This window comes from Propithecus coquereli, unplaced genomic scaffold (assembly GCF_000956105.1).
Source record: "Propithecus coquereli isolate 6110/MARCELLA unplaced genomic scaffold, Pcoq_1.0 Scaffold292, whole genome shotgun sequence".
In the NCBI taxonomy this organism is placed as follows: domain Eukaryota; kingdom Metazoa; phylum Chordata; class Mammalia; order Primates; family Indriidae; genus Propithecus; species Propithecus coquereli.
Genome location: NW_012148530.1, coordinates 1,830,144 through 1,845,022, shown reverse-complemented (window position 1 = coordinate 1,845,022; position 14,879 = coordinate 1,830,144). Strand labels below are relative to the sequence as shown.

The following is a 14,879-nucleotide window of genomic DNA, read 5'->3' as shown; positions in this document are numbered from 1 at the left end:
TATATATTTATTATTTTGCATTCTTTTAACTTAGCTATGCCTTGGAAATCCTTTTTATTTATGTGCAGATTTTCCTTTATTAAAATTCTATAGGATGGAGAGACTATAATTCATTCATCTAGTCTCCTATTGACTTATATTTAAATTGTTTCAAATATTTTGCTACAATAAACATCCTTGTATGCTAATCATAGAAGCAAGCATTTCTTTAGTATTTCCTGCAAGTGCGATTATTGGTTCAGAAAGTATATGCATTTTAATTTGTAATGGATACTGCCAAATTGCCTTCGAAAAAGTCTTCCCATTTCACACACCCACATTACAGTAGTTTGGGACTACCTATTAATATTTCTTTGCATTAGGCGTTATCATTCTTTTAAATTTGTGCCAGTGTGAAATAGTTTTCTTCATTTGCATTTCCTAATTAGAAGGATGATTTTGTATTTCCCCTTATTTTTATTGGCCTTTGTATTCCTTCTGTGAAGTGTATGCTTATGTCATTTGTAATTTAGAGGGAGCTGTCTTACTGATTAATAGGAGTTATTCATCCATTTTGGATATTCTTGGTGTGTACTATGTGTGCAGCAGATACTCTCTTCAAGTGAAGTTTATTTTTTAAATGTTGTTTACAGTGTCTGCTATTTTAGCAGTGGTTTGTCAAATTTGTTAGCTTTATTTGTTTAGTTTTTTCTTTTTTTGGTTTAAAACTTGTTTTGAAACACTTTTCCTACCCAACTATTTTAAAACATAGTTTTTCAATAGTTTCATTATTAAAATTTCTCATTTCTAATATTGTATAATTTCTTTATGTACTGCCAAGTAGTAGAAATCTGAAGTTTTTCTTGTAGCTCTGTACGTTTGAGATACACTGTTAGTTCTGTGCTTTTCTTGAAATATGCAAGAAGAAAGCCTCTCTGAATCAAAGTCTTAAAAATACTTCTTTGCACCATGCAAAAGCATGAGAATTTGCTGTTGCCAAAAGTAATTATAGCTGAGGCAGACAATATTTATTATTGTGAGATCAGCTTTAGGCTCGATGTATATGGGTCTTTGCAGTGGTGCCTAAGCTAAGAAATTACTGGGAAATAACAACAGTTACTTTTATCTGTGGATTCCTGAAATATTTTGCAAGCTTTTTTCTTTGACGAATAATTGTTTGTTGTAACTTTGATATAATTTTCCTGATAAGAACCTTCTTTTTAACAACAGTGCGGTGGAAAGGTAGGTGTGTGTGTGTGTGTGGGGGTGTCAGTGACTGGGAAGTCGGTCATGGTTAAGACTCAGAGATGTTAAGTAGCTTTCTCTAGGTCCGTAGTCCCACAGAGGTGAGTCACACAGATCAATGGAGGAAAGTTGGATTGACTGGACCATAAATGTCAATCATAGGCCTGTACTAATAGAAATAAACCATAGCAATGTTTCTGTGGGAATATTTGGTAAGATTTTTCAACTAAAACGTGAGCGGAAACTCCTTTCCTCTTACCTATTTCATCCACTTAGCAGCTACAACCTCCAGTTGTACTGGGGGAATGTTGGCTGAGACTTCTGCGGTTGAAGGGCCAGTGAGGTGGGCGAGGGAGGTGTTATTTGAAGGAGGCAGGGCTGCTAGGTGATGACGGGATGAGGGCTGCTAGCTCACGGATGGTTTGAGATGGGACTCTGCAGGGGTGGGGTGGTGACTGACGTGCAGCCTCCAGATCCATTGTCGCCCAGCGCCCTGTTCAACAACTAGGCATCTATCGTCCATCACTTTCAGGAACTGGTCTTTTCACTGAGCCCAGGTATTTCTTCTGGTTGGTTTTCTTTCTTCTATAATGCCGAAAACCGTACAGCTGTTCGCTTGCAGTGTGTTCACTGTGCTGCACTACAGAGCTATTTCTAGGCAGTGATGGGGAAACTGACTAGATTCCTCAACGTCCCCCTCCCCCCATATTTTTTTCCACACAACTCCAACACTTCACATTTTCCTTCTTTTTTGGTTTTGTTTTTTGAGATAGAGCCTTTTGCAAAGCGTTTATCTTTTAAAATTCATATCTCATCCTTGATCCTTATTGATAAACACAGAAATCTCATCCCTGCCCTAAATTCTTGGGGCATTGTCGTTCCCCTCCTTCCACTCTGCAAAATCGCTAATCTACAGAAGGTAATTTCCATCTTCTGTGTATCCCCAACATTGCCGATTTGGCCAAGCTTTACTTTCTACTTGTTGTTTTTTTAAACTCATTTTTAAAAACTTAAAATTTTGTTTTCCAAGTATGACATTATGATATTGAGTATGCTTTTGCAAACTACATCCTTAGCTGTTAGTACTTTTGTAATCTGGCAAGGTAACTTCTAAGTACCTTAGTTTCTTCATCTGTAAATGGGGATAATCTTACAGGGCTGTTATGAATATAGCATAGTGTATGTGTGTCACCTGTGTGTGTAACTGAGAACAATTCCTGGCAAATATTAAGTGCTAAGTGCTTGTTATTATTATAATCCCGTTTTTAGTGAAAATAGGCAGGCTCAGGCTTTTCTGTGGTGGAGGCAGGGGCTCTGGAACAAAAAGGATAATTGGAAAAGGAAGGAAAGGGCCGTTTACTAAACAGATACTTTGAACTTCTCAGCAGCAGCTGATACAATTTATTCATTTACAGTGTATTTAGAATAGAGTTAGAAATCATATAAAGATGCTTCAAGGCATCTAGGCAACAGTTAATCTAGTAGTATTGCAGCATCTTTTCCCCTTGGCATGACTCTTATTGCTGAAAATAAGTAGTGATCATTTTTTTTTTGTTTGTTGTTTTAGAGTTACTGTGTGGACAATTTTTGTTCAGGAATGCTGTCTGTCTAATGTTTCAGGCAAACATAGGAATGCTGAAGATGGTTTGTTGCTTGTTTAGAACAAGGGTTCTCATTTGTTGACATTTTTTATTCATTTATTCATATTCAGAAGTGATGTTCTCATATATTGGGGGCTCCTTTTTTGTCCTGCATTATTAGATTAGGGTTTCTATCGTTTAATGACATAGAAAAGCAGTGGGTTTGGTATCTGACTGAAGATCCCACTTAGGCTATGGAATTTTAGCCTGGTTTCTTAATCTTTCCAAACCTTGGTTTTCACAGTTTTTAAAATGAGGATAATACCACCCAACTGAGAGGATTGTTGTGAGAGCCAAATGAAAATTTATCTGTGAAGTATACGTAAAGAAATACCTGAGAGTGGTATTCTCCTTGAAGGATATGTGTCTAGTTTATAAAGGTGAGCTTTCCAAATCATGTTCCTGGCATACATATCAGGGATAAGTTAAACAAGTTAGGCTGGATATTGTTTTTATTTCAGGGGAATTCTGCCTGGGGTGCTAGAAGAGAGAGAATGTGATGAGTTAGTTCAGCTGTGAACTCTAAATCCTATTGGTTTGCTTCATTGAAAAAAAAAAAGGGAATCAAAACCCTCTTTTTTAAGGGACTTCTTATGAACAGCTTTAAGTTAAAAGGAGAAGCAGACAATTTAGTTTCTTTTTAATAACAGTTGTATGTATCCCCTACGAAATAATAGAGGAGTCTGGCTTTGCGAATGTTTGTTTAAAAGGAGGTGTTGACTGGATTTCGGCTTGCAAGTAGGAGTGTCTAGTCAGTGTTTTCCTTTCTGCACAGAAAGTTAACAGGACTCTGACACATCAGAGTTTGTACGGAGAGAGTTTAGGGAACTATAGCCCAGATTTCCCGCAGAATGATGGGGCAGCTCACGCAAAATGATCAAGACTGGAATGCAAAGCTGGTGGGACTGATGTGCTGTATGGGTTAGTAGTATTACCGGGGATATCACTTTCATGTTTTCAGAATTGAAAAGGGAAAGTTACCCTACCTGCTTTGGTTTGCATGGTGAGAGTTTAGCAGACTGTGGGGCACCTTTCAGAAATCCAGACTGAAATCAGGACAACTTCTGAGGCTTCTTGTTAGAACTTCCCTCCCCTATTTTTGTACATAGGATATGTATTTGTATAATCTCAATATTTACTATGTGTGTGATACTAAGTGCGTTGAGCTTTGATTGGATTTTACTGAAAACCAGTCCATGTAGGTTGTAGTAATCGGTGCACTTTTTGCACATTTGTTTCTCCCTCAAATTCTTGATATTTTGCATTCAGTGTCATTACATATTTTCAGCCATGTTTTAATTTATAAGGTGAACATAAATCTATGTTTTCATTTAAAACTTCATCTGTAAATGAAATAGTTTTCAAATAGAGGAATGTTATAAAACTTCATTCGGAATAATAACTGGATAGTCTATAAAACCAATAGAATTGGTTAAAATCAGAGGAATGATTTTCCCTTTTTGTTGTCCTAGCAACATTACCCTAAATATAAATCTCTGTGTTAGACATCCCTGACTGAAATGAAATAAAGAACCATTATGAGATTTGTAATTGGAAAATTAGATGGTGTAATCTGGAATACTCCCTTTTGAAATAACTCCCTTTTGAAATAATGCATATGGAAAGTGGTATGATTTACAGAGTCTCCCCAGGCTTAACTTATTCCCTGACTGTGAGTTGATTTCTTGAAGAAAGTTGAGGCCCTTAAAATTCACACGAACTCTCTTCTCATTATTATAGCATTATAGGAACAGTACTCGAGTGGGACTCATCTAGGTTTATCATGGTTTAAAAGAAAATGTTGAGGATGTTACTGTTAGAATACAGTATCAGAATTTATGAATTATGTGTGTTAGTTAGCTTCAGTCTTTGTGTCTTACTCAGGCACTTTAGTTGTAGATCATAATTCCCAGATACTACCTCAGTATCACCTTCCAAATATTTAGCATCACCTCACATCGTTAGCAGTGCATTTGAGCCTCTAGCACAACCACTGACAAAACTTCAGTGATCAAAGGAACCTTTTTATAGTTACATTGTTTAAGTGAATTTCTCCTCTATACTTGGAGGTAAATTATTTTACTAAGTCTGCTTTCTTGATATACCACTTGGGTAAGAAATTAGCCAATTCATCTTTAGAACCTATGTTCTACTTCTTCATGTTTCTTAAAATATAAGACTAGTTTTTATTAATTTAGAAAGTAAGAAATCTATTTTTTTAACCTTATGTATGGAAGAGGAAAAGAGTTTATATAATATACATAATGTGACGTTAAATTTAATGGAACAGAGTCAGAGTAGATATGTAAGAGCTCATATTATTACATGATTAGACAAATAAATAAAATTTTGGAGGATAGTTAACAAGAGTGCCTTAATCTTATATTTTTTAACTTGATATGGAAACTGTATATTCTTGAATTATAAAGATTTTAAATCATTAATACATTTTAATGTTTGTTTGTTTTTTTCTTGAGGATTTAACCTCAGGGTCCTAGCTTGTTAATAGGATGGGAATAATATGGATATTACCTCAGAAGTGATTATTTTGTTGTTGTTTACTCTATTTTCTTTATGCTGGATGCTTAGAAAAGCACTGCTGAAAGTGTGATATGAGTGCTAGACTTTGGCACAGAGCTTCCATTGTTTGCAGTCACTTGTCCAAAGTTCATCTCACACAGCAGGGCCAGATTCCCCAGCTCCCTGTCTGTGATTGGGATGTGTTGAGTGCTTCCATTTGAAAGATGACGGTATCTTGGGGATACTGGAAGCAACTCTGGAGGGAATCACAATACTTGGGTCCTAACCATGGCTCTTTCAATATTAAATTATTAAATCAAGTTTTCTTTTTGGTGGAGAAATCTACACGGCTGGCTTCTGTCTTGCCACCCTCCTTCCTCTCCTTCAAGCCCCACCTCACTGCCCTGGGCAGGGTTCTGTTGGTCCTTCTCTCTTCTGTGCTTGCTTCCGTGCTGAGGGCCACATCTTTTCTCAGCTGGTGTGCCTATCACACTGCCTTCCTGTCCAGTGTTCTCTCTGGGGGATGAGCTCCAGAATTCAAGGCCAGTCCTCTTTCTCTCCAGCCTGGAAGTCCCAGCACCACCATGACACTGGGCTTATCAACGGACCTGAAAGATGCTGGAATGAATGAGTAAAGGAGGGACATACGGAATTAAGTTTTATCAGTAAGGAGGACTAGTAGATTGTTTCTCTTTCTTTGTTCTTGCCTTGTGTATAAATTAGTAATTTAATTTCATTCTGACTTTTTAGGAATAGAGAGGTAAAAAGACATTTAAGACAACATTGTTATTTAAGAGATGAAGTTGTATATACTGCGATATTTAAGTAATTCTGCATTGTTTTCCTGAATTGGATTGTCCTTTCTGAAACAAAATTAATTCTCGTAGTGGTATCTATTTGTTGAATGCCAAAAAGCATTGCGGTATGGGGTAGACAAAAGGTGAGTGAAGTGTAGATGGTGCCCCTAAGGGCCCAACAGAGGAATTACTATATATTTTGTGGATGATATTTTTGGTTAATAATTAGTAAGATCATTATTCCTGATATAGTAGTTATGAGCAGAATAACTGGGGATTTTACATTTGGAACCAGCAAATATAAAATCTGGCCAGATGTGGTGGCTCAAACATACCTGTAATCCCAGTGCTTTGAAAGGCCAAGGCGGGAGGATCACTTGAGGTCAGGAGTTTGAGAATCCTGGGCAACATAGGGAGACCCCATCACTACCAAAAAAAAAAAAATTAGCCAGGAGTAGTGGCGTGCACCTGTAGTCCCAGCTACCCTGGAGGCTGAATTGGGAAGATCTCTTGAGGCTGGGAGTTTGAGACTCCAATGAGTCACAAACCACTGCCCTCCAGCCTGAATGCCAGAGTGAGACCTTGTCTCTTAAAAAAAAAATTCTGAGCATTTATGTTCAGAATTTAGCAAGCTTCTACCTTTTTGGTCTGCTTTTTGCAACTCCTTCTCCAATTTTTTAATACCCAATGTTAAGTCAAGTAGACTAGGAGTTTGGGGCACTGAAAAGGTTTGTTACAGGCAGAAGCAAATGATAGGCTGTATTTAGGTACCTTTTTGTTTCTCTCTGATAATGATAGGAAATGGAAGGGGTTTCAAGGAGCTGCTTTGGAGAAGAAATGCTTATGAAATACATACTAGGGTATATGATCCCCCAACCCCCTTCCTATGGGGATGAAAGTGTAGGAGAACTCTAAGTAATATGCCATCATTGAGTTGCTTTGCAAAGAATTGAATCTGAACAAACCATTGGATTGCTTTACTGACATTTCTTTAACTACTTCCTTATCATTGAACATTTATGTTTTTTTCAAAACTTTTATTTTCCTTTTGTAAACTCTCCAATTTATATTCTCATAGATACATTTTGTACACACCATGATTATAACTTTAGAATAAATTCTAGAAGTAAACTTGCTGGGAAAGGGTGTATATATGTTTAAAGCTTTTGATATATACTGGCAAACTGTCCTAGAGCAGGGCTGTCCAACAGAGCTTTGTTCTAGAGCAGCGCTGTCTGATAGAAATTTCTGTGATGATGGGACTGCTCTTTACCTGTGCTTTCCTATATGTTAGTCATTAGCTACATGTCACTATTGAGCACTTGAATTGTGACTAGTACAACAAAGGCACTGAATTGTTAATTTTATTTTGCTTTAATTAATTTCAGTTTAAATTTAAATAGCCATATGTGACTAGTGTCTATAATTTGAATGGTGTAGGTCTAGAAGATTTAAATCATATTACATTTCCATTAGCAATATATGAAAGTGTCTGTTCCCTGTGTCCTTTTCAACATGATTTTTTTTTTTCATAAAATCTTGGCAATTTGCTAGGTTAGAAAGCTTTCTCTGTGTTATTATTTTATATTATTTGTTAGTGAAGTTGAATACCTGTGGGCATTACATTTTTAAAAATAGATTACCAGTCTTCTTTTGCCCAATTATATATTAAGGTGTTTTATCTTTTTCTTTGTTATTTCTGGTTTTTTTCTGTATTAATATTAGTAAACTTTTTCTTATTTTGCGTACATTCTCCCAGTTGATTTGTTTTTTATATTTTTGTTTATATTCAAATTATTTTTGGGAACATAAATACTTCTAATAAATAAGACAAGCATTTTCAAAGAAACCCTAGTTTCAGTATAATAGCTTAAAGGGGTCCAGGGCTAAGAATGAGGAGGAATAGATATGAAGAAAGAGAGCGAGATATGTTTTATCACCAGAGAAAGAAGGGAGACCATCTGAATTGTGGTGGGAGAGGAAGAAAGACCATCAGGGAAAGAGTAAGAGGTGTCTTAGCTCCAGATGCAGAAAGGAGGGAAGAAGGAAATAAGAAAGTAGGGAATTTCTGTCTAGAAGTGGGGAGGAAGAAGGTAGTTTAGTTTTGAATGTTAGCTCTAGGTGTTGGATGATTATGATTCTCCTTTGAAATAATAACTTATATGAACCAGAGAATTCCAATTGTGCTTTCTCCTTAAACCAGAAGAAGCCTTCTGTCACCCTTCTCTGCACTGTTTCTGTAGAACCAAGGCAGGATCATTCTCCATAGTGAAGATCTAGTTGGAGCATTTCTTTGTTACCAGACAGTTCAACACAGGGAGTCCTGGAGAGAAGCTGAATAATTAAGCATAATTCCGCTGAATAATTAAGCATAATAATTAATTCTGATGAGTTAATTAAGGCAGAGTCCACTTCAAGCCAAAGAATCTCAATCTAGGTCCTGCCTTTTGTCAAGACTTTAAACTCTCTGCTGGATAATCGTGGACAAGTTTTTTAACCTAAGTCTTGATTTCTTCTTCTGTAAAATGGGAATGATACTACCTATCTTCCCTCTTATGGTTGTGAAGAGCAAATGGGATGTAATATGTGGTCAAGGACTTTGGGAAGTTCGGTGAAGGGGTTCACCTGAAGCTAGTAAGGTTCAGGTTAGACAACTTTGTGGTGGTGGCGGTAGTGGGTTATGGGACAGATGGGCAGAGGGCATTTGTTTAACGGAGGAATGTTGGCAAACAGCACTGGGAAGAGACCAGTCTGGCAAATAGCCCTTTGACACTTTCTTACAGATAGCCTAAAATTGCCAAAGTTTAACAAGAAAGTTTGAATGCATCATACAGTATCTTATTTTTGTTTACAAAATTAAAATCTCCTATTTATAGATTTTACCAATCTTATTTTGTGTCTTTCTTTTTCTTCCAGATGAACGGGACAAAGTTCAAAAGAAAACATTTACAAAATGGATAAATCAGCATCTCATGAAGGTCAGTTTTTATTTCTTTCACATCTTGGAATTCTTTTGCACACTTCAATTTATTGTGCAGTGATTGTATAGCTCTGAAGCACAGCTTTTGAATATCAACTTGCAAGTTTAAATTCTAGAGCATTTCACAGGCATTTTGGACATCTATAATTATTTGGTGTGTGGACTGTGGGTAATGATGGAGGTGGGAAGATAAGTATCCAGTGATTACAGTGCATTCTCTGACATTAGTAAAACCTGTTATTATTGGACTCGAAAAATTTTAACAGTTTAAGAAATCTGTAAATATTTATATGTTAGTGCATGGAAAAGCTGCATTTCTCAGTAAGATTTCTTTTCTCTTACAATTCAAAAAAAGTTCTGACATCAGATTTATGTGGCTGGCAGAAGGTTAGATGAGAATAAAGATGGATTGTAGAGATAGAATTCCAGACTAATTTTACTCCCTTTGCTTGAGCCCAGGAGTTGGAGTCCAGCCTGGGTAACATAGCTAACATTGTCTTTATAAGAAAAACACATACACGCACAAACACAAAAACAAAAATAATTTTATTTCTCATACTTACTGTATCCAGAGATTGGAAGCAGTTAATAGTTGTAGTTCTAAATTAACATTTATTTGTGTGCCATGGGTCACTTTGAGAATCTGATATAAGCTCTGCAGAAAAATACAGATGTACACAAAATGTGCATACAATTTCATGGAGTCACTGGACTCCACTGAAGCCTTTCTATAAATCTCAGGTTAAGAACTCTTAGGACTTTACATTTAACTATTGGTCACTCTCCTCCCCTTTGATGGAGAACCCTAAAGTTGGAAATAGGTAATGTTTCCATGTGGAAATAATTTTCTCACATAGAAACATTATTTTGTATGTGGTTGTATTTTTAAGCTAGCCCACAAATCTTGTTTAAACTATCATATAGCTTAGGAATGGTACCAATAATGTTTGGCATCCAGTCGCCTTCTTTAGAAGTGGTTTTTATTTCAGGGGCGTATCAGAATCACTGGAGAGGGACATCAGTCCCCTGTCTCTCACCACTCACATAACCCCTTCCTCAAATTCTGATATTGTCCCTTAGGGAGGGCCTGCCACCCACACCCCAGATGAGACTCATGTCTGTAGGGAGCTTCTGTTACTAGTGGGAGCTGAATCCTCTTGTGTGCTGGCAAGGGATAGAAGGTTGTGCATTCTGATGAAGGATGCTGCAGTTCACCTGCCCTCTCCCACGCTTTTGTCTCATCCTGCACATACCATGCACTTGGTGGGAGAAGGACTCTTCTGCACCGAGATGGGCTGGAGTGAAGTTTGGGGTATGGAAATTTGGAGTTGAAGCCTCCGGCAGGAATTTCCCATCTCTGAGGTGGCTTCAAGGGAAGCAGGCTGTTGGATGCAGAGGTGCCCCTGCTGCTGCTGGCCTAGCAGTCTTTGTAGCTTTGGTGATCTGGGAGTGGGTGTATTGGGGGGGGCACATTGGGTTACCCCTTATGTTCTGTAGCTGCTCTGGTTCCAGGTTGGTCATCAAGTCACAGCTGCTGGCAGTGGGCACCAGAGAGAAGCAGATGCAAAATGAGAATGACCCTCATGGGAGAACCGTAGCACTGGCACTAGACAGCTATTTATTCGGGGCCTACTATGTGCTAGGCATGTTGGACTGGGCCTTTCATCTTATGAGTGGTTCATAAATTAGATGATTGAGTAAAGGATGCTGCTTTTGCTAAAGGTGTCAAAATACAAGTTGAGCTGTTGAGGATAGAAGCTGTATTACTCATTCCTGGGGCCTGTCGTGGTGCCTGGCAAGAATATTATCACCGTGTGCAATACACATTACGTGCATTAAATCATTTACTCCTGCCAACAACCCTCCAAGGAGGCTTAATTTAGTGGCTACACATACATAGTCTTTAGAGTCAGACAGCAAGGGTTCAAATCCTGATTTACCTGGAATATGTAATTTTTTTAAATGATAAAGTGACACATTTCAAAGATTTAAGGCTTATTTCTGCTGCAACATACTAAGAATTGGGGAAGATAAGTATTTTAGGCATAGCAGCCAATAGATAGATGCCAGTCTAACTCCTTAGGGTTGTAAGCAAATGAGTTCATTTGTTTCTTGAAGTCTATTATAGGTCAGAATTTAAAATTAGCTCTTATTAAATGAGGAACTACTTTAGGGAGGGAGAAAGCTAGACAAGATAGTCTTGGCTAACTCCCCTGCCAGTTAGCTGCTTACACTCTTGTTCTGTTTTGTTTTAGTATCAGCTCAAAATGGACTTTTCTTATAATTGTAAGAGTTGTGCACTGAAATTTCTGACACAAAACTCAAGTGTGTCAGAACATAGCTTTTTGTTTTTCATTCTTGTATGTCTAGAAGTTACAGCATTAACCTCAAGTGGAGAAAAATGATTAAATATCCCAAAATATTCTAGGGCACCAGGCTGTTAAGGTTTGTGTATTATTTAGTCAATTAGAGAAAATTTAACCTTCTTGTGGTCTTTTCCATGTTTTACCTAAGAGCTTATGAAGAGAATGATGCACTAAGGTAGTCAGCCTCATTTTGTCTCACCAAAAGGAATGTTGAATACTTTTGTTTTGGGTGGCCATTTGGTCATAATCCAATTAGTGGGAGATATAAAGTTAAACATATGAATTTTGGATTAAAAAATCTTGATATTAGCTATTTCTTCTGTATTGATTTTTTTTTTTATATTCTTCACTTGAAATGTTGAATATATTCAGGGAGAAAGAGGAGAGCAATAGGTCCTATGTCTTTCTTGTCCTACCATGTTCCTTTTTAATTAATGAAAAGTGTGTTATTTAAAGACCTTTTAATAAAATGGGATCATGTTATATAAATGTTTAAGGAAAAGGGTGACCATGAGAGATAATTTGATAAAATGAAAGCGTAATTGAGTATTGTACTAACTTAGAGCAAATCATCTTTGAAAGGAAAATGTCTCCTACAAGGTTATCAGTCTGTGACGTGTAAGCCAAACATGGGAGGCAGCAGGAGAGGCAGACAGAAGCTCTGCCCTTGAGTTCAGGCAAATGGGGGTGTATCCAAGGCTTTGCAATTTATTCTTTGTGTCAACTTAACCTTCGTAAGCCCTCACCTGTAAGTAAAGGCAGGGGGGAAGCTGAACTTGACAACTGGATTGTCTGATTCCTTTATAAACAGGAATTGGCATTAAAGTTAGTTCTGCTGTAGTATAAGAGACAATAGTGTATACAGTCAAGGAAAGGTTGAGTGATTTTTGGAGAAATGTGTGGTAGGGGGTCCAAAACATAGAATTTAGGAGCAAATCTTGCACATCAGGTTTTTATAAAAGTGAAAACATAGTTGACATTTTCAGACTTGTAAGAAATACATGGAAGAGTGTGAAGTGGTTTCTTGTAGATAAATAGTAGATCAGGATTAAGAAATTGTGAATGTCTTTTGTCATGAAGAATAATGATTTCTTGGTGATAGATTCCTCAATCAATAAAAAAAATTCCAGAATAACACTATACTTACTTTCAACAGGGCTATATATTGAACTTCTTGTATAACTAGGGCTATATTTGAAATATAGTTTAGGAAGTTCTCTGTTCTATTGTGGCTTGCCATTTTGTTGGTGATATAAAATATATATGCTTGAAACCATTAAACAGTCATGCCGGGCAGCATATGATAAGTGCTAGAATGAGTGGGCAAACATGGGTTTTAAGAGGTCGGAGCTTGGAGATTTGGGGCGGCTCCAGTATTTAGGGTCTCTTAGGGCAGGTACAGAGGAGGGGTAGGGCAGGGAACACAGGGACCCTGGTATGCTGGACTGCTAGATCTTGCTGGAAGGAAATAAAAGTAGGTAGGAAAAGGAAAAGCCAGGTAAGAAACAGATGTGATAGGTGAGCCAGGATGCTGTTGGAAGTTTTTGAGGATAAGAATGACAGACATACTGACATTTTAGGAAGAACCCTGCTTTTCATACACAGACATTAAGGGACTCAATGTAACTATATTGTGAATTCCATGATAAGACTGACTGTCTCTTCATATGATGAGAGCTCAGTAAGTGCTTGTTGAATGAGTACACCGACAGGGAGGTGACTGCTGGCTTAACCTGGGAAACTTTTAGTTCTTCCCTCTGCTTTGTAGCAGATACTTGGATGAGGTCAGAGAAGGCATGCTTGTCAGATCTGCAGATGGGAAGACTACCCTGTATGTAAATACAGCACCATTTCATGTTAGGGACTTGAGCATCTGTGGATTTTTGTATCCTTGGAGAGTCCTGGAACCAATTCCCAATGGACACGAGGCATTATGGTATTAGTTTCCGATGACTTTTGTTACAAATTACACAAACTCGGTGATTTATAACAAAGATGAATTTATTTTCTCACAGTTCTGGAGGCACAAGACTGAAATCATTTTCACTGGGATGAGATCAAGGTGTCAGCAAGGCCATGTTCCCTCCAAGGGGTGCAGGGGGAATCTATTCCTTGCCTCTTCCAGCTTCCAGTGGCTGCTGGAATTCCTTTACTTATGGCCACACCGTTCCAGTCCCTGCCTCTGTGGTCACATTGCCGCCTCCTGTTCTCTGTGTGTCGAATTTCCCTCTGCCTCTCTTTCATAAGAACATGTGTTTGGATTTAAGACCCACTGGCATAATTCAGGATAATCTCCCCATCACCAGATCCTTAATTTAATCATCTGTACAAAGATCCCTTCTCAAATAAGGTAACATTCACAGTTTCCAGGGATTAGGACTTAATATCTTTGGGGACACCATTCAGCCTACATATGACATGTATGAACAATTACAACTGGCTGACATGTGACATGAAACCCTCACCAACGGCTTCATGGAACAGGGCATTCCCTAGCCATCACTGAATTTCCACCAACATTTTGTGGAGATTTAGTTACAACGTATCAGAGGAGGAATAGAAATGATTAGCGCATTGGTAGGAGGGTGAACTCGGTGGTGTCTAAGATACTGTACAAGAGCCAGATTATATAATCAGATGACTCTTACAGATGACATATGTGAAATACAAACTAGCAGGGCTAGACCAGAGATTTATTTTTATCCTTTTAAGCTATATTTAGAAATAATTTTAAACTTTAAAAATCTGTAAAAACAAAAATAGTACAGGGAACGTTTTTGGTCAGATCAAACTCTTGTTAGCATTTTACCCTGTTTGCATTATCATTCCCCCTACATCCTGTGTGTGTGCGCGCATGTGCTTGTGCACGTATACTTTTTCATCTGAACCATTTAAGGGTTAATACCTCAGTATTTATTTCCTAAGAACAGGGATATTCTCTTTTGGAACCACATAGTTAATAACTTCATAAATTTACAATGGTACAGTACTTAAATATCCAGACAGTTTTTTTGGTTCAGCATTTACAGCAACCCCTAACCCTCACTCTGCCCTCAGGGCAGGATCCAATTATTGGATCAAGTATTGCATGTAGTTGTCATGTCTCTTTGACCTGCTAAAATTGGGAACAGTTTTACAGCTTTTTTTTTTTTTGAGACAGAGTCTCGCTCTGTTGCCTGGTATAGAGTGCCGTGGCATCAGCCTAGCTCACAGCAACCTCAGACTCCTGGACTCAAGCAATCCTCCTGCCTTAGCCTCCCGAGTAGCTGGGACTACAGGCATGTGCCACCATGCCTGGCTAATTTTTTCTATATATTTTTAGTTGTCCAGATAATTTCTTTCTATTTTTAGT

General features: G+C 37.8%; 1 protein-coding gene across 1 annotated transcript in view; it reads left to right on the top strand.

The window, feature by feature from the left end:
- DST (dystonin) overlaps positions 1-14,879 on the top strand; it is a 374,223-nt gene that overhangs the window by 88,823 nt on the left and 270,521 nt on the right. Inside the window, exon 2 of the mRNA XM_012648708.1 lies at positions 9,098-9,159. Within this exon, the coding sequence (XP_012504162.1) occupies positions 9,098-9,159 (62 nt within the window). The remainder of the gene's footprint in view (positions 1-9,097; positions 9,160-14,879) is intronic.